Source organism: Lepisma saccharinum, chromosome 5 (genome assembly GCF_977018435.1).
Source record: "Lepisma saccharinum chromosome 5, izLepSacc3.1, whole genome shotgun sequence".
NCBI lineage: Eukaryota > Metazoa > Arthropoda > Insecta > Zygentoma > Lepismatidae > Lepisma > Lepisma saccharinum.
Genome location: NC_139233.1, coordinates 61,491,741 through 61,517,505, shown reverse-complemented (window position 1 = coordinate 61,517,505; position 25,765 = coordinate 61,491,741). Strand labels below are relative to the sequence as shown.

Here is a 25,765-nt window from a genome sequence, read left to right as displayed (position 1 = left end):
CAGAATTTCTAATTCTATTGTGAGAATGTCACTCCCACACTAGATTCAGTTCATCAACTTTATGGAGTGTTATGGGTAACCTTTTGGAATGGTACTCAAGTGCCATCTTTGTTTCATACAGTGAAACAGGAAGCTGCTTTCTTGAAAGTAAACGAGGAGTGGGCATCTGAACTAGCAACCAGTATAATCCTGTGTGGGTTTGCGTTCTGTGTGCTCACGTGTGTTCATATTTTACCTTCGTCCGTTTCATCTGATCACTACACTCTGTCCTGGGAATCTTTGGAGCAACCGAACGAAAACAGGCATTCTGCGGAAGTAGTGACATGAGAGGGTTGGACCAACAAAGCGTGAGAGGGGAAAACAAAGCTACAAATGCCGGTCGTTTTCAGCAGCTTTGCTCTGTTCGCTCGCTTTCTCCCCTTCTCTGCCATTATGCGCAGCCTTGCTACACATATACCAGAGACAAGAGTGTAGCAATTCTCTGATCGTCGCAATTAGCCGAAAGTGGAGGAAAATCGACGTAAAATAAACGAACTCAATTAATAATACAGGGTGATCCGTTTGGTATGGATAAAATAAAATGGATGTGAATTTTTTTTGGTCAAATGATATTACCTGAAATATTTTATACAAAAGACTGAAAGGTGGGAGTTTTTATTATTATACACTACTAACAGTTTGGTACAGTTTTCAGTTTTCTACATGGCCTCCGTTGCGAACTCTTCACAACTCATAATGGTGATTCAATTCATTCCACGTCTGGTGTAACATCTCTGGGGTGATTCTGTCTAAAACCTGTGTGATTTTGAGTTTCAAATCATCAATGTCTGTGGGTTTCTGAGTGTCTTTAACGAAACCCCAGACGAGGAAGTCTGGAGGGGTTAAATCTGGGAAATTTCCGTTGGACTTGTGTAAAACTCTCACACTTAGGTTACCAATGGATACATTTAGCCCGTTGCTGGTTCGTAAAGGCCATTTTAACAATAACGACTGAGTTCAAACTTCATTGATGCCAACACACTACAGCAAAACTCCCATCTTTCACGCACGAAAACACCAACACGTAAATTTTCCTACTATCACATTTACGTTTCTACTAATGTTTTATTTTATCCATACCCAAATGGATAACCCTGTACATTGTCATGCAATTATGCATATCAGTTATTTAGATTTGTCTGGAAAAGATATGTCCAAACTTGTTTGTTTTTTCACATTCAATGTCGTTTTAGTGCCGCTTGTGGCTAATCGTAACCATGGGAATGAATGTTGATTGAATTAACTTCATGAAGGAGCTTTCACCAAGTAACACACATTACAAGTCCAGAATTCGAACTCAGAACTTTGAGTGACAAGTCAATCACTGATGACAATCGACAACCGAATTACTTTCCCTACAGGTAATTCAAGGTGAACAGCTAGCTGAAATTTTCAGTTGATTTCTCCAGAGAACAAATATCTCAAAAAACGTAAGATGACATTCTTCAGCATCAATGCGAAAGTTCCCTTTTTCTGCAGTGCTGTGTGTTCAAGCTTTACAATACTTTATCATTTGATCCATGTTCAGTTTTACAGAATCATTGTTCCTATTGTGAAAGATTCCACAGTTCGATCCTTTTAGCCTTCCCTGTCAAAGACCTCAGGAGGATACTACATGCCACACCCTGACATTAACATGTGCTCAACAAAATCTGCATTATATGAGAGCACGCGAATATTTCACTGCACGCCATGTCCTAATCTCTCACCACCAACCTGAATCGAATTGAATGTATGCCAAATGAACGCTGAACGAGCGCCAACTGTAAGTGGATGCCCGAATCAGGGGTCATGGCGGGTTATTTGACCCTTTGTCCATAAAAGTTCATGACGTTTACACAGAATTAAATGGCGTGTACCTTTTTCGTCATCTTCATGAATAATTATCAATCATGGTGAGACGATTGGGTGCTTTTCGAGTTGAACCCCCAAAATCCAGCAAAATATCTCCTATTTGATAATCCAGACCTCAGTTAGGATATTACTACGTACTACATTATGTTTGGTTTTTGGGACAGTATAAGGGGGAGGATCTCTAGATGCATACACGTTGCACCAATCCAAGGCACCTTTGCAAAGGTTGCCAGGTCTGTATTTCTTTTGCGCAGCTTGCCAGTAGGGTAGGTAGGGGGAAATCGGATCGGCCGAAAACAACTCAGTCGTACAGACTCAAGAACTGAAGTTTGTGCGTTATTGCTGTGTGCATTGGGCTGCCACCTCTCAGAAGAAATGGGAATTGCCAGAACCCATTGTTTGTTTTCAGAGTTCCAGATTACAATGTTTGTAGTAGTGTATTTTTGTGACGACCAAAACCCAGCAAATGTAAGTTTTTACTGTCGTGAAATAAGCTTCTTTTCATTGATGGTTAAGTATATTTGATATTCACTTGTAATATTTCATTGAATTAAGCATGCCCCACCAGATGTTGTGATAATTTTAGTCAAAGCACGTAAATCAGTGCAAACAAAATGTAGGTTTTTTTTAATAAGGTGTATTTCGGGGTAAATCGGATCATTCAAATTCTCCTGTCTTATATTTTCATAAATCAGTCTGTCTATCTATAATCATCAGCAGCCTAATTTGAAACACAACACATGTGTACCTAGAGACTACATTCGCAAACAAAAGGCATGTGGAATCTGCCCATTAAATCCATTGGCTGTCTCAGACCACAAATTTATTACTGACGTAACCAGCAGTTCCCCGACATATCTGCCTTCTCAGTCATCTGACAACAATCCTGCCACCCCTTTAAGCAGTGCCGAAGATCAAATCCGCAGTCTCATTCTTTCTCCCACAAAGGAGACGCCTCAGAAGAAAAATACACGAAAATCTATTCCTTCCCTTCGTCTGACATCAGTTGAAAATGATCCTTACCTCAACCCTGGGGATAAGAGGAAGAATGAGAAGGATGAGAGACAGGTTAAGCAAGCAGGAAAACTCACATCAAAAAGTGCGAACAACGAGGCGTGGAGGTGTGGATTCTGCCGTATTTCGTACTACCATGGAGAAAGTCACCAGGCTGGAGATTGGATACAGTGCAATTCTTGTAAAGAGTGGTTCCATGAACGCTGTGTAAACGCCTTTGGTATATATATATATATATATATATATATATATATATATATATATATATATAAACAGTTTATTTCTGGTATTTGTTTATTAAAATCTGTGTGATTCGATTTACCCCACAGCTGATCCGATTTATCCCGCTGAGGTGGGGGAAATCGGATCAATGCTTCACTTGCATTAAATATGTAATATCTGCGTAAAAATTACGAAATCAGAGTAATTTCTATATTAGTCTATTAGCTGAAGGTTTGCTTGTTCTTCTGCATATAATTTGAATTGTAATAAACGCACTGATATCCTATAAATAGATTATTTTTTTAAACAAGTAATCCGATTTCCCCCTACCTACCCTACTGTGATATTCTTCTTTCACATTCACTTTCAACGGGTTTTCATACTGTGTGTTTCATATTTAAATATGATTATATATTTCTTGAAAAACGTTTCATTTATTGAATGGATGTGTTCTGATATACTGTATTTCTCTGAACAAATACACACCGCTTCCATACCTGAATAATCGTGTTTAATCACTCAAAATATACCTGATGAACAAATGTTAAACACTTTGTTGCAAATTAGAGGCAAATCCAAATTTAAAATGTTCACTAAACATTCGAGAAAAAGGTTTCTTCATTGCATAATAATATTAGTAACCAGTGGGGCAACAGCTGTTGAGGGCCTACCTATCGACTGCCGACCTCACCAGCACATGTCGCAGCATAGGTGGACGATCATTCAACAATGTGCGGTCAGCACGACGAACCCAAAGTAGTTGTAGGTTTACTTTATCGCGTTACGCTACTCATTCGTAGCTCCCGGATTTTCTCACGATGGTGGGTGGCCATCGGTCACATACACGGGGCTAAATCTCAGGAGAAATAGTTTTACGTTTTCCACAAGGAGACTCGAACCAGGCGCATTCCATGCCCCGAACCCAAAGACTGACGTCTTAGACCGCTAGACTTTTTTCATTCCATACTAATGCTAAATTCTACAGAGCATTCCCATTCGATACGAGACTCGGCGGCAAGCGGTCCGGCGTCAGCGCTTGTATTTCCCGGTGAACGGGGTCCACGACAGTCGCTAGGGTCGTCTATTAAAATTACAGTTTTCATATTGTGTACTAACCTTAACTACAGAAGGTGTTGAAAATGATGTTCCTCTGCTGCAACACATTCCTGGCATCTCCGAAGCAAATTGGCATTTACACGTGCAAGTTCGTCTACTGTAATTCTACAGATTTCTCGTACAACACTCTGTTTTAACTCACGGATGGTGTGCGGATTGTTTTTGAACACTTTATTTTTTATTTTTAGATTTAAGAATTTTAGCGGCTCTAAATGCTGTGGTTTTTGAAACATCCGTTTCTTGTGAGAGGCGTCAGATAGATTTCCGTGGAGACTGTTCTAACCTTTGTCATCGAGTTTTTCCTCAGTAAGTACACGTGGGTTTTTCTTTTCGCTTTTATTGAGAACTGACCCTGTTAATCTATACTTTTTATGTCGTTTAATATAGTGGTCCTATGTGAAAGGGGAACACTAGGAAATTTCGTTGTAAAACGTCGTCGCACTTCTCCACAATTCCTCTTTCCGAAGTAACACTCGACAAGATAAATCCTTTGTTGTAATGTAAACTTTTGTGGTGCCATATTAAGCCACAATCTTCAACACACGGACACGACACAACACAGCTTCAGTGGGAGGATTATACTGGCGTCAGTCTGCAACCTCAACAGAAAGGGAAAGATAGCGAATGCAGGGAGAGCGAAGAAAAAAAAAACAGACTAGCGTGCGACTGTCGCGAACCCCGTTCACCGGGAAAGACAAGCCCTGACGCCGGACCGCTTTCCACCGAGTCTCGTAGCGAATGTCAGGGAATGCTCTGTAGGTTTCAATGGAAATAACATGGGCTAAAAGGAATAAACTTTCAGTCAAAAATGATTAACTGAAATTAGTTTTATATTATTAGTAAATCTGAAGCTGTATACTTCTTAGTGCAAGGTCGATAATTGCAATTTTACTATTCCACTTAAACGTAAATCTAGTAATAGGTAGATGCATGCCTTTTCGAGTGAGCTCATTGAAAATTTTGTAAGAACAAAACAGTCTTACACGGACTACCAGATTTCTTTGAGAAATGTATACACAACCAAGAATTAAACTTCATACCTGTGCGCTAATTCTCACATTTGAACTACTACATTTTAGCTGTTATACGAACATTCTGCTCACAGAATTAATAATGGAAATAATTTCAGGCGTTGATTTGTTCATGAAGCCATTTAGGTGACTTCTATCGCTTCAAATGATCCTGTCTGTTGCTCTGCTATTGATTAACGGTAAGTATGTAATTTGTCATTAATGTTTGTTCGAAGGGTTTGTACTCAACTTTTTGCAGGAGGATACTTCAGTTTTTGTGTTAAGCCTACTTTACACACAGATAACCTAACCTGGACTAGACCGAGAGTTTAAATTGGGATGCGAACCACTATGTGCGTTCAGCGTGTATCGAACCCAGAACCCCTCAATTATAAGAAGACGATGTTGCCAGTACGCCACCGCGGAAATCCGTCGAAAGATTTGTATTGTGTATAATTTACTTAAAATTGTTTCCATTCTATTGTCCCTGCACGAATATTTAGATTCAAGCTGAACTTACATTTTATTCATTGAAGTTCTGTATGTAATATCAAATGATCAAATGAAAAGGTACGAAACGCGGTAACAACGGAATCGTTTATATAATACCGATGCCGCGATGGGAGAACGTAGCGTGATATGTAGGGGTGTGATTGTAGTCGCCACGCGGCATCGGAGCATGCAGGGGAACGCGCATGCGCAGGAGAGAGCAGAGGCTCCGATACAGAGCGCCGTCCAAGTGACGCGGCAGTGCGTGTTCGGACAGGATGGCGTTAACATTGGCAAATTCGACTGTTGAGGAGCACCGAGGCGTTATCCGTTTTCTGACAGCGGAATGTGTTAAACCGGCCGATATTCATCGCCGGATGGTGAACGTTTACGGGGAAGACGAACGACCGGGGCTGCTCACGGAGGGTGTGGTTCTGCTCCATGATAATGCACGTCCACACGTCTCCAGGGTCACACACGCGGAACTGGCAAGGTTCAAGTGGGAGCAGCTAGACCATCCGCCCTACAGTCCGGACTTATCCCCCTGTGACTTCCATGTGTTTGGTCCCCTGAAAAAGCATCTCAAAGGAAAGCGCTTCACATCGGACGATGAACTCAAAGACGCTGTGAAGGACTGGGTCGCGTCACGGCCAAAGGAATTCTGGGAAAAAGGAATCATTCGGCTCTTTCATCAGTGAGATCAATGTGCTCAGGCCTATGGAGGATACGTTGAATAAAGTATTCATTTACACCGACAGTGTCGTTTTGTGCCTTTTCATTTGATCAACCCTTGTAAGAAACTTTTATATTCCTTTCTTGAATTCCATGTTCATTACATTGTTTTTCAATTTTTATATTCTTGTAACTGAAATACGGAGTGTTGTGACTAAAAATTCGCATGTTGTGTTCAGAATAAGATAATTTAATAAAACAAATTCCATTTCGTTATAAATAATTGATTAATAATATTTTTGTGGTGTCTTCTAATAAAAAAGTTACTGCTGGAAGCAGGTGCATATATTTAGGGTTATCTAGGCTATCTGCGAAGCCCAGATTCAGTGACCAAAATACAGAAAAAATATGTATCAGAAATGTGCATAAAATTGTTCATTTCAATAAGAAGATGAACCTGATTTCTTAGGAGTTGGAAACATTGCCCGCATTCTTTTAATTCGCGAGGCTGTTGCACAGGGTGACGGGCGAAAGTGACAGAGCTATCTTAAGGACTACCCAATCAGTGTTGTAAACAATTTTTTCCCAGCATGTAATTTCCCCAGGAACGGCAAATTTTGGAACCAAACTGTTACAGGAGAGGAAACAGGGTTGCATGTGGCGGGAAAATTCCCTCTGAACTTCCTCAACAGTCTGGATCAATGTTACATACCAAATTTTCCAAGCATGTAATTTTCCCAGGAACTGGTAATTTTGAAGCCGAATTATCGCAGGCAAGGGGAAAGTCTGGCATATGGCAGCGCATCATAGAATGCTTGCAGACGAGTTGAAAAAGAGATCGTTGACCTTCAAACAACTAGAGTTACAATGGGGAGGAGAAAATTGTTGGCTGACCAGGGAATGGTTTATAAGTGAATCTAAAAATTACCGAAATGACAAGGACCAGTTCTAGTCTAGATCGTGTCGAATGGTCTTTAACCCTCGGCCAGTCTGGTGAAAAGAAAATACATCATTAGTCTGGTGGGGTGTGAGGCACCCCAATACTTATTTTTATTTTGGGTAGTTTATTTTTTATTACAAATACCTCACATTTGCCGAAAAAGCTTTTCTAATGTTACAAATAATTTCTGAAAGCAAAAATTAAAAAAAACAAACCACAAAGTTCAGTGACATTCAGTCAGGTTCACCGTTGTTTGCTTGTCCGTAACATTCTTTACAAAGAGAGAGTGCGTGTTCCAAACATAGAAATTTTGCACACTTTGCACAAGTGAACCTAGTCTTTCGATCTTTTTAACGTGGACAGATTACACATCGTCCTTGAGAACACTTTGGACCTGGAGCTGGAACGTCCTCTTCTGTATCATGTCTTCTTTTCAGCTTCAGTTGTAGTTCCCTCGGAAGATTGCTGCTGGAAGCAGCCCGAAGGTTGCGGTGTTCTTCGATCAATTCAAACGCCAACTTTTTTAGAAACTTACGTCTTTGTATTTGCTGGTTGGTGTTTCTCACAAATATAACCTGAGAATTGATGCCACTGATATTCAGTACAGCATAAAATACCGTCAAAGGCCAACGTCTAGAGTTTCTAGAAAAGTCGTACGTGGCACACATTTGATCCACTGTGTCAACACCACCCTTACAGAAATTGTACGTGGTAATCATTTCTGGTTTTTGAAGATCGCCTGTTCTTTCATCAATCCTGTCGTCATGATGCATAGTAGAAACGACAAGCACAATCTTATTTTTTTGGGGATAGTAGGAAACTAACGTTATATCTTTGGTGAAAGCAAAGATACTACTGTTCACTGTTCTTTTTGTGCCTTCAGTTAACTCAGGTGGTATCTCTCTCTTGTTTTTCCTGATTGTACCAAGTAAGGTTAGGTTATGATCTGTCAATAGTTTATTGGCCAGTGGTATGCTGGTGAAGCAATTATCTACTGTGACGTTTCTTCCAGAACCTGTTATTGGTGACACCATTCGCTCTACGACAGATTCCTGAGAATTGCTGATCTTGAACGGTCCATCAGGTTGTTTACCAGCATATATTTCCAGGTTTTGCGAATAGAAGACTCTTGAATCTACAAGAGCAAAAAGTTTAATGCCATACTTGCCTGGTTTGTTGGATAAGTATTGCCGAAAGGGACACCTACCTCTGAACTTTTCGAGTTGCTCGTCTATTGTTACATTTGCTCCAACAGAGTAATGTACTTTACACTGCTCAACGAAAGTTTCAAAAAAATCTCTTATCGGTGCAAGTTTATCAAATTGAGATCGCTCAGCTCTCGTAGATTTGTCGTCGAAACGGAGACAAATGTCAATGCAACGTCATTGTACTCCAAAATATATCCATACCAGTACCATCTGTCGCCCACAAATCATCTAAATTTACTCTGTTTGCTTTGTAAACACCTGCCATGTACAAAAGTCCAATTACAGCTTTTATTTCTACTAATGACGTATTTTTTACTTTATATTTCTCATGTTCACCATACTTTTGGGACGCATTGTCTATGAATTTGTTTGCGTTACTTACGATTTTCTGCAGTGTGTCGTCACTAAGAAATAACTGAAAGTATTCTGAAGGACTTTTGCAGTTCTTAGCCACACCTAGTACACATGGGAGACGTGTTCTGATAATATTACTCGCTCTTGTTCTTGTATTCGTACGTGGTGCTGACTTGCTCCACTTTGTGGTACCGTCCTTACCTACGTAAAAATTCTCATTTACACTATCGGTATTGTCTAAATCCGCATCTTCTTCAGAATCTGTGTTATGTTCATTTTCACTAGCATGGTCCGACCAACAATCACTACCCTCACCTCCCTCCACATCCGATTCCACTTCTTCGCATTCTTGTAACAATAACCTAATACGTTCCACTTCAGAACTCATTGTTTGCAGAATACACAGACACTAAACAAACAAAACAAATAAACTATTGGCTTTTTTTTGTATTTAGTCCGTACATAAAAACAGAACAGTGACTAGTCTGGTGGGGTATGCCAAACCCCAAAGCCAACAAATACGTGACAACAACTTAACAGCTCCAGCACCTACAATTGCAAATACACTACAAACATCCACGATAAATACTTGCCAGGTACACGGATGGACAAAGTTCAGTGTTGCCAAATCGTTGAGAAATAAACTAATATAGTACGACTGGGGTTTGTCACACCCCAACAGACTAACGCAGGGTTAAGGGTTCCTTTGTGCGTGGAATTTATTTAGAGACAGCGTGTGAATACAGTAGTGAGTGGATTGTATTCTTGTGAATGATATGTGCTGTGTTGTGTAGTGAACTGAAATAAGGTCATAATTAACAAGCTGTCTAGTCGGCTTACGTATGACGATAAGCTCCAAATGGTTGTGGATTTTTCTTTTATGTCCACTTTATAAGCAGATAAGCTAATGGGGATCGGACCTACAGTTAAAGTGGTATCCGAACCACCATGTTGGCCTATCGAACCCGGGACCCCTTGGTTTCAAGGCAACGACGTTACGACTGTGCCAACAAGGTGGCTCTGAATTTCAAATCGTGAAAATAGGTAGGTAGAAGTTTCATATTTATTCTCGTATGTAGGCTTACGTAAATATTTCACAATATGGGCCTCTTAATTATGCAAATAAAAATGACATAGTGTACATTTCCATATTTTATTTATGAGGTAGGCCCATATATTTGTAATCACAATGCCACATCACATCAAACACCCCACCCCAAATGATCTAAAAACAAACAAGAAAACTTCGCCAGCAGCATTCTTTTGTTCATTCGAACACTATGATATGGTGCGATAGCCCAGGTTTTTAACCCAGTATACGCCACTGCCTGGAAGATATACGTTAACAGAACGGGAATTCACCCAACACATACTAACTTCACAGACGTAATAAGAACTCTATTACTTTCAAGAAACTCCGACCAAATATTAAGATAATCTTCGAGACATCCTGCAGCCAACATAATCCCCTCTTGCGCCTGGAGCACAGCTGTCTGGCGCTTATATAGACTCCAGAATCAGATACAGGCAAATAGGGAGAAAGTTCTCTCACCTTCAAGCTCCCAATTCCTTGATTCCACGAGTTCTCCCTCTAGTACCACTCCTCCCACCTTTTCTTCCTCCTTCCAACACAGTGACACTGGAGAATTCTGTTAGGATGCCTCGATCAGTGTTGCCACCTCAACGATAATTTTCGTACAAGGAGGAAATCTCAGCTGATTCTTGATGTGTAACAGAACAGTGTCGATATTGTGCAAACCCCTGACCTTCTAGTGCAAGTTCGAAGTAATATTCCACTTTTTTTTTACAGATGACCAAGTATGTGTTTTAATAGACAACCAATAACTTACTGTACTGCAGCATTAATTTCGTTTGTAGCTTTGACTAAATTGATCTAAATTTGTTTAGAATGCCAAATAATAAGGTACAATTTACCACAATATAGTTAAGGGCACGATACATTTTGAACATAATTAGCAAAAAGACTGAAGAAAAATATAAGTTTTTTTCTGTATCCTTGAATTAAGGTAATTTTACGTCACTCATCTGCCATTTTGTGCTAATCGCTTTGATGGGGATAGCTAATGTCCATAAGATATGATGAAAAGACAATCACAAACACAGAGCAATGTATTGGCTATTGGTCCAGGTACCAAAACATCGTCAAAAATGCAGCCCAGCATGTATTACGTGGAAGAAACGTTGATGTTTTAGTGCATTCAGAGATGTTCATCCATCACACCCCAGTTTGCTTTTTCTGCGTAGCCCTGATTGAATACACATTATCATGGATAATGAAGGAATCTTGAAATTTTTAAAAGGAGAACTCGGCTGCTGAAGAAAATGAATGCAATTTTGATTAGCAAGAATTAAGCGAGATTGTATTATCCTCTTGTCTTCATGAAAATGAGGTCCAAATAAGATAGGGGGTTGTGACACTCTATATATCTTCCATGTAATGCAAAGGAACATATCAAACATCTTTATGGCATTAACCTGATTTATTGACTATGATGAAATGAATTATGGGAACAAATCAGTTAGAGTAACTACAATAAGGTGGCGATAAAATGGTGGTGGGAAAGCGACACATAAAAACAGACATAGCACCAGTGACTTTTATGTACAATCCCAACATTTGGTATTTTGCTCCAAGTTCCTTTTAAATGTAAGTCAGCTAACGAGGTAGAGTACAATTGGATACGACCGAAATAAATGCTGCATCTTGAATTTATGCTAGAATCGCCTGATTATAATTAGCCTAGAACAGTTCTTCTTCCGCCATATCGGAAGACTCGATAAAAAATATTGTGTCCTATGTGTTTCAGTAATAGAACCGCAGTGGTCCAGCCGGAAGGTCATCTGACTACAACGAGTGAGACCTGGCTTCGATTATCGGGGTATCTGATTCCAGGTTTATATTTTTCCAGTAAAATTCATGCATGGGACTGCTCTGGGGAGCAGCCTTGGGGGTAAAAGCTTTCAGATCATGGTCGTGATTACAACAATGGCCTAAATCGTGTATTTGTGAGGATCTAGGATAGCTTAGCCTATGTGTTTTAGTAACATTCAGTAATAATTTTCTATCGTTATACTTCCAGCCAATAATAATTTAATTTAAAAAAATACAAACCTAACCCCTGCACATTCCAACATGCAGAGGGGCATTTGGCGGACATAACTTATGTACCGGATATGTATGAATACCAATATAGTTTGTTATTACTGGAATATACTTTTAAAGTAATTGAAGTTAATAATTTAAGTTTCAGTAATTTGTCGACCCAGACAGAATTCGAACCTTGAATCTTGTGATGAATCCTTCCTGATTCTCTGGAAGTCTAAAAGCCTTTTTTTTACGGGAATGAACCGAATCAATTCTACAAACCTAAAAACCAATATCAGTCTGTCGATAGCTGGTACGTCAGGACATGACACATATCCTGAAATTGTTTTTGTTAACGAATAGATTGTTGTTATGTTCAGAAGGAAAATTGAAATGAAAGCGGTATTTTTTCTAGAATTTGAAGATGGTTTATGTCTCCTTGCTATGGCAACACTGTTTGAGATGCCTCAGAGAATGTGTGTGACCCTGCGAGAAAGAGAGGAGGGGATAGGAACGGAGAAGGACGGGTAGAGATTGGCAAGATATTCAGAACACGGAGCGCAACCCATCCAGTAGTCTCCGTCGATTTACACACCCAGGGGAATGCCACGGAGAGCTGCACGAAGTATTCAAAAGCTGAACTGAATATTCCCTCGGGGCTTCGAGTTTGTGGGAAATACAATCGAATGCTGTTACTGAAATCAGAACAAGCTCAAAAATATATTTTTGTCGTATACTTCTGTGGCTCAAATACTCCCCACTGTGAAATTGAATATATATATGTGCCTTGTCTGTTTCAGACTTAAAAAGGAGTTGCCGAAAGAAGATGCAGTCCAACGTGTTTTATCATTGCACTGTTAACTTTAATATTCAACAACAACACGCCATTTATCAAACATCACATCTTCTTGTTCTTATACACGTGAAATAAAGTTAATAATTTGTAATAAGATATATGTTACGTATGTATTTGTAAACACATTCACGTTGCTATATTGACGAAACAAATATCGAATTACAAGATGTAACCACGTGAGTTTATCTTTACTTTTGTAAGATTCTGGAATATAAGGCTTCGAAGCCGGCTTCCGTGGCAGAGTGCTACGACGCCAGGGGTTCCGGGTTCGAATTCCGGCCTGGGCATGAGTGATAAACCTTCTCGAGATTAACCAAAAGCGGAAGAAAAACCAAGTAAAATAAACGAAATCAGTCAATAAGGCTGCGAAGAAAAGAATTAGACGCATTCAATATATTTTAAAATAAGGAAAATACGGGGGTTACATACAGTAAAAGTCATGTCAACTATTTTTCATCCACGATAATGCGGGTCAGGCAAGAAATTGTAAAATATACAATTGGATGGTCACGATATATGCTAACATTTAATGTATGAATTTTGAACAACATAGAGATCTGTATCAGGTTAGAGAAAAGGACAAAATACACGAAGTCAGAGTTCGTCCTGAACGTTGCATGTCGGCAGTTGCTTCTCTTCCACGCCCGAATGCTGCTGCCCACCTCGCATCAGCTCGGTATGGTAGAGCATCATTTCCTAAAGCTTTCACAAGCTCAGTGTGACATTCTCTCGTATTCCTTCCACGGAGAACTGCTATTTTCACATAAGAACGCTGTTCACGCAGGGTCACATTCATTCTGCACGACTGTTCAACAGGCAGTGATTTCCCACTTCCCTCTGTTCAATGTCTTGGCAGCCACTGCTATCTAGTGGCTTCACAATACATTGCATGTGACGAGGTCTCTACTGTACATTTTAAAATTTCTTGCTTGACTCGCGTTATCGTAGAAAAAAATGGATGGCATGACTTTTGCTGTAACCCTCGTAATTGCAATACAAACTTCAAATAGGAGTTACATCTCGGAACAGATCCAATTCTTCAACGTATTGCCAATAAAATTCTGGCTAGTTTGTGCTATTCCCTTTATTGAACATCCACTGATCGATACCAAAGCTACAGTTACACGCTGCGGGTTGTAACCCGTACTGGAATCGAACTTTCGCTGAAAGACTGTGTCGGGACTGATAGATCCATTTGGTGATGGACTTTGTAAAATATGTGTAGTAATCATTATGTATTATATTCTTCTTCTTTTATTTTGTCACTTTTCTAACTTAGTTAATCACATCGAACGAAATGAATGGATTGGATGAGAGATTTTGCAACAGCACTTACATGTTTGAACTGGTGTTTATTATTTTTGATACATTGTTAAGTTAAGCTGCCATTGATGAGTCACTTAGATATAATTTTTATATTACAATAATAATTAATTGTTCATCTGAACTCTCGAAGTAGCAGCGCTTAGGGCTCACATATTCTGTTCTTTGCTTTGATTGCATTTCATTGTAGCTGCAACACCTAATCACCACATTAGGATTCCTTGGTATCTGCAGGGGCATCCCCGATGGCCTAGTGGTAACGTCGCCGCCTTGTAATCAAGGCATCCCTTGTTCGACACCTGATGTGGTTCGTATCCCATGTTAAACTGTTGGCCTAGTTCCGATTAGCCTATCTGTGCATAAAGTGGAATTATAACAAAAACTCAAGCAAACAAGCTTCGTATCTGCAACACTGCAATACATACTTACTTGCTATTTAACGCTCTCTCGAATTATGGTCTCGTTACCGCAGCCAATATAACTTTCGTAACGGTGGCCTTGTCTTAGTAATACCTAGTTAATGAAGCAACATTTTCTGAGGCTTTGTTTTTATTGCCGTCCATTGTTGAGGTGTCTTCTAAGTTGAACACGGAAATTTCTTACAACAAACATTGTTCCTTTTCCTCAGTGTTGCATTGTAGATTGAAGATTCAACCGTACACTTTGATTTATAGCATTGGTATGCAGAACTCCAAGACAATTAAAGTAGACATCTCACAAAAGCCGATTACTTAATAACTTATTAGTGAAAAAGTACAAAATTCCATGCTTTAACTGGGACACAGATGTTGATAACGTTAATTGAAATTTCGAACGCTATAAGGATCTGCCTTAGGCTTTCCAATTAACGCTGAATTTCCAAACAAATGCTTTCCCCGTTTTACAGATGTTGCTAATTATGCGGATATATTGCCACCGCAAAATTTCCACGTTTCTCCAGTCGTTAATTAGGCTCAAGTTCACCTATCATTACCGCTGTAAGCGCTCCTGCCGCACTCATAAAAGCTTCGACGGGGACTGAATGCGATTAATTGCCAGCGGCGCCCGTAGGGCCTTTGTCCCAAGATTATTCCAGAGCTGCAGCCCCTAACTTCAATCCAGATTTCGGTTAGAGATATTCCAGAATGATGGATCTCTCCGTCGCAATTTATCTGGGATTGCGAAAATGAATGGTAACGTGAGGCTCGACTCTTTGAAGTGCGAAAGGGTGGAGTTGCATCTCGAGGTTGTTTCTAGAGTGTGAGTATTCTCATAAAGTCTCTGGGGGTGCGGAATTGCTATTGGTCGCTACAAGAACTGAAACAACAAGATTGGCAGTGACGCTGCTCCTGGTTGTGGAGATGAGAGTAGTGCGACGACTGAAGTCCATTGTCACTGTCTCTGTCTCTCTCTGTGACTGCTCTTGTTTTTAGATTTTTTTGCAGCTGCACGTCAAACATTAAGGTAGCATTACTACTTATGAAGTTTAATTATTACAGTCCTAATGTTTTGTTCTAGAAACTGTAAAAAAAAAAAAAACAACCAACAAGTACTCCCCTGTGCTTTGCACCATGCCATGAAGGCGTATAGAGGATGTGTAGTTATGGCCCAACACTTTCTTGATCACGGCTGAAGGTGGGCGTGATGTAATCAGCACCACGCACCTGACCGCCTTTACTCCCCAGAATTTCCTCCAGGTACCCACTTTATATGACGCTGGGTGGGCGCCGGAGCAGTTTGAATAGGTGGAAAGAATCACGGTTCTCCCCCGCCGGAGATCGAACCCGGGTCTCTCGCATGGTAGTCAGACGTAAAGAAATTGTGATTAGTTTTATTTCTTGGTCCTTCTGGGTTATGAACATGGAGCCAGCATTTGCTGTAAATTTATTGTTAAACCAAAGTATAATGTTCATCGAGAGAATCGTTGTGGCAAAATTCGTTTGGGTTATGAATCATTATCGTTGTGAGGTTGATATAGTTTATTCCTATTATTCATATGATTCTTTCTGTGTGCCTTTTTTTTTTTTTTTTTTTTTGCAATAAACCTCCACGTTATTTTCCTCTTACGACATATTTTTGAGACTTCCACTCAATTTGTACGTTTGCCTTAAATAGACGAGTTGCATTAAATCTGTTCAGGTTACAGACTGCTTTGAGGTTTCCAAGCCGCCGTTTCAGTGGTCGACAACTCTTAACCCTGAGACACCGAGGCTGATTTTCCAAGTATTTGCACTAACGCCGAGAGTGTTTTCAGCGGGAAATTTGAAATTCTGCATGCTTCTAAATGAAATTTCATATTTCCGCGACTAAAAATGTTAGAGGTACAAATGATACCTCGTTTTGTTCAGTATACTTTGGGCTATAATCCTGATGGAAAAATGAATTTTCCGTAATCAGTTAGAAAAAGAAGAAGGAAAAAAGGAAAAGTAACTATTTTTTTACACAAAATTTGAAATTAATCGGAACCCCACGCCGGCTACGTCAGGACTTCAATCTCCAAAAGGTACCCGCAAAATGCCTGGTATGTTTGTCATTGATGGAAAAAAATACGCACTTTCTGCAAATACTTTCGGAGAAAAAAAAATCCAATGCACTAACGCCGAGCGTGTTTTCAGCGGGAAATTTGAAATTCTGCATGCTTGTAAATGAAATTTTATATTTTATATTTTATTTTATATTTACTAATTCTTAATTATATAACTCTAGACTGACGCAGAAATCAAAAATGTATCTCCGATCATTATCCAAGTTACAGTATGTTAGAAAAGTAACATACTACGAAAAAAAAATTGCTTATGACACCGGTGGCCCAAGCTGTCCTTAAGGGAAATGCCTGATATTACACCCGTGTTACGGCCAGCGAAGTGGTTAAGCAGCCTGTAGCTGCTCCTTTCTTGCTACTGCGCAGATGAACTTGGTCAAGGTTCACCCACAAAGATACAGCTCGTCAACTCTAGTGCGACTCGATGGATAAATAGACTTTCAGATATCCTAAAGTTCATTTAACACCTTGGCTGAAGCCAGAGAATATAACAGCATGCAGGAACTTACCGTTCTGTCTCCAAGATGCTTCACGCGGCAGCGAAGGATGGCCGACTGTCCAACAATGGCCGTGACATTCCTCGGAGAAACGTCATCGAAATATGGTCTCTCCACTCGGGGGTTGTCGATGTAGCGTTGTTTACCTCGCCCAATTTGGGGGAGACCGTCACCAGCACCAACACCTGGAAAAGCAAGAATTCGAATTATAGTTAAATATAAGAATTTTCGGAGAAGACATCGCACTAAGTGGGAATTTTTAGCTGAGCTTGAGGATATTAAGAGGGATGCTCCTATGGTATTACAAGGAAATAATGCGACAGTTGAGGTGATGCTTTCCTAGCTGGAGGATCTCATGCTACCGCACCCCCTTCAAGTACTGGAGAATACATTAGCAAATGAAGAAAAAGTACAATATAAAGTATATCCGAACATGAATATCTCAACTAGTCATTTGAAGTGACTCTTATTTACTTGGGAAGAAAGTCTTGGGGTGTTGAGGCTCCAAAAAAGGTACGGCCTCTACACTGTCAATAATGTGTATACACAATATCTTCTCTCTATATATAAAAATGGGTGTATGTGTGTGTGTGTGGGTGTGTGGGTGTGTATATTTGTTTGTTCCAGCATAACTCTAGAACGCCTGGAGCAATTTCAACCAAACTTAGTACAAGTATCACTCTCAACCTGGAAATAAATACTGTGGCGGTAACATACCCCTGGCACCCCTAAGGGTGGGGTGGGAAGGGGTGATATGTAAAAATAATCGAGAACGAACGATATTAAATTCTGCGCAAACAGACATCCGTGACTCTATGCAATCCGCACAACGATATTGCTTCTCGGGTTGTCTAACATTCAGGCTGTGTTGCGAGTGGTATCCATAGTTTTCGCGACACTCCCAATGCGGTTCAACTCCAAGTTCACCACCTATCGGCATGGGGGGTGAGAGGGGGTGAAAAAAAAGCCACAAATGACCTAGATTAGTGTCGAATCCATAGTTTTCGGAGTCGTTAAGCTAATTGGTGACATTCACGATCACATTTAAAATTAGTTACATTTCACACTATAGTTAGAATTCATTATTTTCCTGTTAAAACAAGATTGGGATAAATAAATACCCGGGCAACGCTGGGTAATCAGATAGTAGTGAATAAGATATAAGTGTAAGGCATTACCTATTCGGAAGACACTAAAAGTACAACATTTCACTCCAGTATACCCTGGAGTGCATTTTGCAGACTAACGAGTCTTTGGCGTCTAGACTTGTAGCCAGTATAATCGTCTCCGCGGCGTTGTGCCTTGTCCATGTGTTTTTGATTGTCCTTACATCAATTTCATCTTCTCACCATTCATCCTCATATCCGCGATTAATAAAAAAGTGACAGGAAATCAAGGTAAAATAAATTGAATCATCAGAGAGCTATAATTCAAATTAAAAGAAAATGCAGAATCTTCTTACAATCTAGTAAAGTGATCCACTCTGCGTTTCATGCTTATCATGAAAGCACATAGCCTGTTCTATGGTGAGCACGACTTTTGATCTCGCCACTGAAGTTCGAGTGTTCGAGTCCCAGCCTAGATGCATTGTGAGTGTCCCTTATTCTATTTAATCTAATTACTAGGGCCCGGATAATTATGCATTTTGCATGTTTCATATGCAAACGCATATTCCACATGCAAATGCACATGTGAATCATACTTATAAACTTCTTGCGCATTTTGAGGCCAACAAGCACTATTAAAATTGTATTTGACATTTGTACGTTTGGCATATTGTCTTCTGAATAAAATAACTTCAGATTTCCTTCCGTCACTGCTGTTTATTCTCCACTTTATTTTACAAAAGAAGGAGATAAACTTCTTTCATCGTTCTCGCGGTAACTCTCAGCAGTAACTCTATTTGAAAGATTGATTGATTTGTTGTATTTTACTTCACTTTTAGTGCAACTTTTGGCTAATTTGCGAAGATGGGGATGAGTGATAATATGATGAAATTTATGAATGCACACTCACAAATATCCATACCCAGGCCGGGATTTGAACCGGGACTCTGGAATCGTAGTGCGATGTGGTAACCAGTCCACCACGGGTGCCGGCCCTCTTTTTGAAAGAGAAACAATGGTCAGTCTACATATGATCTTGAACTTGACGTTTCATATACTTTATCCTTAAAATATTGTCTAATTGTATCTTGTGAAGTAGAGAGAGAGAGAGAGTGCTTTCCTAGCGCAAAAATGTTGTTGCCGAAATCAGAAGGAGTTTCAAGGATGAAAGTTTGAAATATCATGTTTTAGTCAAGTCCAATCATGATCTGTAAAAGTGCAATTTTTATTTCATTTATAGAACAGCAGTGTGTAGAAAACAAGAGTGAGGGCCTCTTCGATGACAGTGGTAACGTCGTTGCCTTCTAATCAAGGGGTCCCGGTTCGAATCCTACTTTAAACTGTAGGTCCAGTTCCGATTAGCCTTCCTGTGCATAAAGTAGACTTCAAACAACAAATCAATCAATCAATAAAGAAAAATGTGTGAAAGAATTGAGCGCTGCAAGTTTTACATTTAATACATGCTAAATCGTATAAGCTGAAAATAGAACAAATATCAGTTTACTTTTTGGAATTTTCAGTAACAGAAAAAAGAAACATTTAAAATTGGAAGGTGTTTTTTCGAAAGTGCATATTTATTTGCATATTTTGCACATTTTTAGTGTACATTTTAGTGCAAAACTGTCCGGTCCCTACTAATCACCATTCATCCTCGTCGTCGAGATTAGCCAAAAGTGGTAGAAAAGCGACGCTAGATAACAAAAATGAAGGCAAATACGGTTTGTGAAGGTAGGGTTCCACATAATCTGCAGGTACTTACTTTTGACCGCTTATACTGATCGCAAATTGCAGTTGACCTACCTTTGGTACATAGCTCCATCTGTCCACGAATCGTCTTCGGGGGTGTGTGCTTCGATGAGCGTCAACAACCTCAGTTTCGAAGTAAGAGCTGTAAAGGCAACATCGCTCTCCCGTCACAACGTTGCCAAGGGTACGTCTGTTTTTGTCAGTTGTTTTCTATTGGCTTGTTTGTACAATGTTTTGGTGTTTTGTGTACTAATTGTCCGTGCTTTGTGTATTATTGTACAACTTTTATCCAGAACGTCGCTGATCAATTGTCTCTACCGTTTTACAGTACGTTTGGCAACATGCTGTGTATCCGACACTCATTTGTTTCGTCCCTTCAGCAACCTTCCGTGCCTTGAGACACGAAAATTCCCGACGTCAGTCGAAGAGAATTCAACTGATCGCCGATTCGTTGTTTCCAAGCCGCCAGTTGGTATAGTTACAAGAAACAACTTGCAAGAGAAAGTTGCAAGAAAGCTCGATTCTTCTTCAAATGAATTACTCCAAGTTTTTGTTTTTCTTTTACTTTTAAAAAGCCTACTTTTAAAATGACAGTACTGAAAACTGAAGAAATTCAAAGTAAGGGGAAAGAGAAGTGATTCGTAGATAAAAGTTTGCCTCAAAATCAATCGATATCAATATCGAAGTTCCGCGATCTTGAAACTAACTTTTGTTGGGTTTCGTTCCGAACTTCCCGAAAGCGTTCGAACAACTCCACCAATTTTTGTGGTGTCCAGCGTTTGAGGCAACGAAAATGGAGTTAGGGATTTCCCCCGCGTATCTTTCTTCGGGCTACAGAGTGAACAGCGGGAAGCAGAAATAACCCCGACGTCGGAAATGATGTAAAAATGTTCTCCACCTATTTCCGGTTATAGTGGAGATCGCTACCCGAGGGGATTCTTGGGGAGAAGGTAATACAGATTCCTCCCCTCCTCCATTGTGGGGGAATTTCCAAGTTTTTAAGGTTGTGAAAAATCCGATTCCGCGAGATGGGAAAGTAACCTCGTAATCCATACGGGAGTTGGAATAAAAATTCCAGCCTCCAGGCTTCATGGTGTGGCCAGTAATCATCACGATGTTGGGACAACACTGGAAATCTTAGAATAGCGAGAAATAGAACGCGAGCAAGCACAGGTAATCAAAAAACAGAACCCTAATCAATATTCTAGAGTAGATGCTCGACAGGGACTGGGCATCAGCCTGTTGAGTTCACCATAAATATTTACCATTTTTAAATTTTAAACACGTGTTTTAGAAAACTGGACAGCTTAAAAAAGCTGAAATGTACGCTGGTGTTAGTAGTGTGCATTCGCATTTCGCCTCATAGCGTAAAGTAAGGTTATTTGCGACCTGGCTGACATCTTAAGCATTCCCCGTTTCGCTTAAGATAATTGAAAGCTTAATACTTTTAGATAATGGCAATTCTGTTTCGTAAGTGGGGAATATTCTGTATATACTTTGTTTCTTAAAGATCGTATTATTTTATAATATTTTAACTCTTTATGTCAATGTAATTTGTTACACCTTGTATATTTTCCCACTAATACGTTTTATTTGTTTATCTAATGATGTTGTTTGTGTTTATAGTTATTAAACTTACGACGAAGATTATAAGCAATATAATGTTGTGTAAGGTTCCAAGGTCTCTGCACGGGAATCTCGACCCATGTCCGATTTTCAGAAGCTTCGTGAAATATCTATAATCTAGCAACAGTTTCATGCAACAGGAGTTTACACAAAAAATAGGATGGAATGCGATTATATGCTAATGCGGAATTTGTCATGAAGAAAAATTTTGAAAAGATCTTCGATTGAGTTTGTGTATACTGAATGTTAATAGGGATAACGCGTAAATGAACCTTGTGTTTAAGGTAAGAAATACGTTTTCATTTGTTTTGCTATCACGTCCTGAGAAGGCTAAGCGTAGCCGTTATATGAAGGATAGTTTCATAACCGTGCCGCGCGAAGAGATTGGTCAGGCTGTTTTGACTTATTAGCTTGGACTCGAACGCCACAATACAATAATGTTTATGTTTTGACAAAAAGAAAGGTATCTTACCTCATGAGTTGGGAAGTATATTTTACCTTTAAGTATAAACATCTTTATTGGTACTTACGAGGATTCGCAGTTGCAGAATAAGTACATATTATGATAAACAGGCTACCTTATACAAAACACAACATCGTGCAGTTCATGAAGTATACACTGCGTAGTTGCTTCCACTATGGCAAATGCAGATTTTACAGGATGCAAACAGATTTAGATCGAGATAATTCGGATGAAATTTTAATTTTAAAAAGTGATGATATTTCTTTAAACTTTGAAAAATAAAATAAAAATCTAAGAAGTGTTTCTATCTCCATGCCACCCAACTTTTTAAACCGAAACTCCTATCATCCGAACTCTGCATCATCAAATTCTGCAATAGTATGTAAAATTTAGCACCAAGACTATGATCCCTTTTGTGTTGAGCTTCTTCAGGCAGTGTATTGATACTGGTTTTACACATCTCAAATCACAAATTATGGAAATATAACTGCGTCTGTCTGCGTATTGGAGTCAAGCAATGAAAAACTACATATTATTAATTTTCATTTTCTCATATTGATACAGTGGTGAGCGTCATTTCCGTCATTCCAGTCTACTTGACTCTTCGATTCTCCCGTCAACTCACGATACCTATTCTTATGGTTACATAAAAATTACTATAGATTTAAAAATTAACTTTAGTGTAGTGAAAGGAGTAACTTAAAGCTTGTAGAAGTTCCTTTCTTTGTATTGTATTGTATGTATACACATGTAGTGCACACACACCCATACACACACAAACACATATTCATACACAAAACTGACCGCCTAGGTGAATCTCTCTCGATATCGCAAGCGAAATTCCCGGGTTCGAGTTCTGGCGTGGGTGTTCTTTTTGAGCGTCCATTCTTCAATTCCATCTAATCAGAAGCCGACCTCCTCGAAATGGTTAGCACAGCGTGCTACGGCTAAAGGGATCAAGCGTCCGAATTTCGGCCTGGTCACAGCTCGTGTCCCTTCATTAGTTCCATCACTTATCCTCATCGTCACGATTAGAGGCGGCAGGAAAGCGACGCTAAGTAACAGAAATCAAAATCCTCTAATCATAACTCATCCTCGTCGCCACGATTAGGCAAAATTGGCAGAAAAGCGACGCTAAATAAAAAAAACTAAAATTACTATCGCCTTCCCAAAAACAATATTTAAAAAACGACAGTGTAAACTATGGAAACAAAGACTTAGTTTTTATTTTATTTTTTACTCTAGGGGAATCAGGGCCTCCCCGATGGCGCAGTGGTAGCGTTGTTGCCTTGCAATCAAGGGGTCCCGGGTTTTATACCCGGTGGAGGCACAAGTGGATCGGATCCCAATTTAAACTGTAGGTCCAGTGCCGATTAGCCTTTCTGTGCATAAAGTAGAGTTAAAACAACAAATCAATCAATCAATCAACTCTAGAGGAATCTGTCTCACCTTAAAACATAACTGTTATAAGACAGTAAAGATAGGTAACAGATTTACTCAAGCAGCTCATCGAATAGAAACTTACTTCTGAAAATCGGACGAAAACTCCTTCATCACAACAAGAACTTCTAAGTCAGAACTTCGACTTTGGAAGTCGCAGGATTCGAAGGAAAATTATAGAATCTTAGAAAACTAAGTTTTCCATAAATCCACTCCTTCTCATTTTTCCGTGCGCCGCAGATAGGGCGAAGATGTTTATGACGGGAAACTAAACGCTCCCGAGTTTTTGTACGTCAGCCCTGTTGAAAATTAATTAACAGTCGTTGGACTCGTTCCGCCTCTGCCGGAGGTCAAGTTGCCTTAGTTGCTGTTCAAACATTAATTAAGAGAGTATATTTTGAGAGTCTAATTAGAGCCGCAAAAAAGACAAACGTACACTTACCTCTGTGCAAAAACGTGATTTTGAGAAAAAATCTTCTTGCGTTCACAGTAACAATTAAGTTACGTTGAAGGTAAACGAAATGTAGGTCTCGTGTTTTAACACTTTTGCTAAAGAAATACATGAATTTTTCTCAAAATGAAACAGAAAAGAACTGAAAAATTAAGATCTGATGGTTGGTACGTCTCTCATTACGTAAATCACCCTTTGCTCCTTTAGCGGTTAACAATGAGGATTGAACATCCTACTACGAGATCGCCTCACGCGTGGGCCAAGCAGTAGAACGCTCTTGGGCATCTAGTTTGCACTTATGGCAGCTGGCGAGCGCTCTGTACACCACGAGCATCGCGCATGCGCAAGTACCTCCTGCCACGCCTCTTCCCTCCAGTGTTGCCAATATGTGTGTGTGTGTAAATTTGTGCATTGTGGAATCATGTGTCTTTAAATATACTTAATCTATAAAATTCTATCGCTAATGTTATTTTTGTGTCACTGATAAAAAAAATGTTCAAATAATTTGAAATCAGAGCTGCTTTAAGGACCTGCAGCATCGTTGGAACGTCTTATCACTTCGCAAGGAGACTATTTTGAAGTGACGCCATCAAACTGCCTATCCAACAGCAAGTAATCTCCAGAAAAGGAATTCCAGAGCTGTTTTAAGGACCCACAGCATCCCTGAATCCGCTGCATTATTGCGGTTTATGTGTTCCTTTCTGTTTCTCATTCGAGAGAAAATAATCAGTATGGGAAGTTTTGGGACAGATGTTGTACATGAAACATAAATAAACTCCATCATTACGCTTGTCTTGTTGTGAGCGATGTTGAACGACCTGTCGGTATGTCAGAAACTGGCTGGGTTACAGAAATAATTTTTTGTCGTTTTCAATCCCAAAAAGGATCTTAATTTCACATAAATTATGCTGGCTTATGCATTGGCCTATTTGTGCGACACAAAAAATCATATTCAGGCTATAATTATGAATTGTGCTGAACTGAATATGATAGAGACAATCTCAATTTCTATTTTGGCTACAGTAAATCCCCATCCTGCCTCTTGGGTTATACGAAACAACAAAGATGAATGACGAACTGTTGAAACAGATGATGAGGCAAGTACAACGAAACTTCCCTGGCTTGAAACTTAGAACCTCTGATTTTGTGACGCACTACGCTAACCAACGAGTCACAATATTTTCGATTGCACGATTGTCCTTTGCTGCCAAGAAACGGAGCCATTCCATATGTATTGATTACATAGAAACTACTGCAAATAGAAATACACAATTTAGTGCAGTTAATGACCTACGTACAATTATAATAGTGTGGCATAAAAGATTCGTTCATAATCTACAATCGGAATTCCTTTAACCTTAATCTGTTTTAGAAACGGCAAGTTGATAGTTATGTCTATCGAGAGACTTGTTAAAAGCATGGTATAGGGTGTTCTGAATCATAGGCGTAACTTGGAACTTAATGTGGGTGTGGGCTGAATCAAACATTTTCAAGCCCATAAAAATACCATCCAGAACTAGTTTAATAAAAAACGGTTACATTTGCAAAATCGCAAAAAATACTTGCTACTTTGCTACTGAGGTTCAAGATGGTTAACAAAACTGTCATTAACTTGTCAATTTTCATGAACCTGAAAATTAGGGTTGGGGGACAAGTGCCCCCTTGGTCTTGTGCCAAGTTACGGCTATGGTCTGAATGTCTTGTTACAAGGT

At 39.5% G+C, this 25,765-nt stretch overlaps 1 protein-coding gene across 2 annotated transcripts in view; it reads right to left on the bottom strand.

Moving 5' to 3' along the window:
- Window positions 1-25,765, bottom strand: part of LOC145987841 (zwei Ig domain protein zig-8-like) — a 1,141,735-nt gene that overhangs the window by 590,264 nt on the left and 525,706 nt on the right. For both annotated transcript variants that reach the window (XM_083122583.1, XM_083122584.1), the window contains exon 2: window positions 17,234-17,406. In XM_083122583.1, the coding sequence (XP_082978709.1) occupies window positions 17,234-17,406 (173 nt within the window). The remainder of the gene's footprint in view (window positions 1-17,233; window positions 17,407-25,765) is intronic.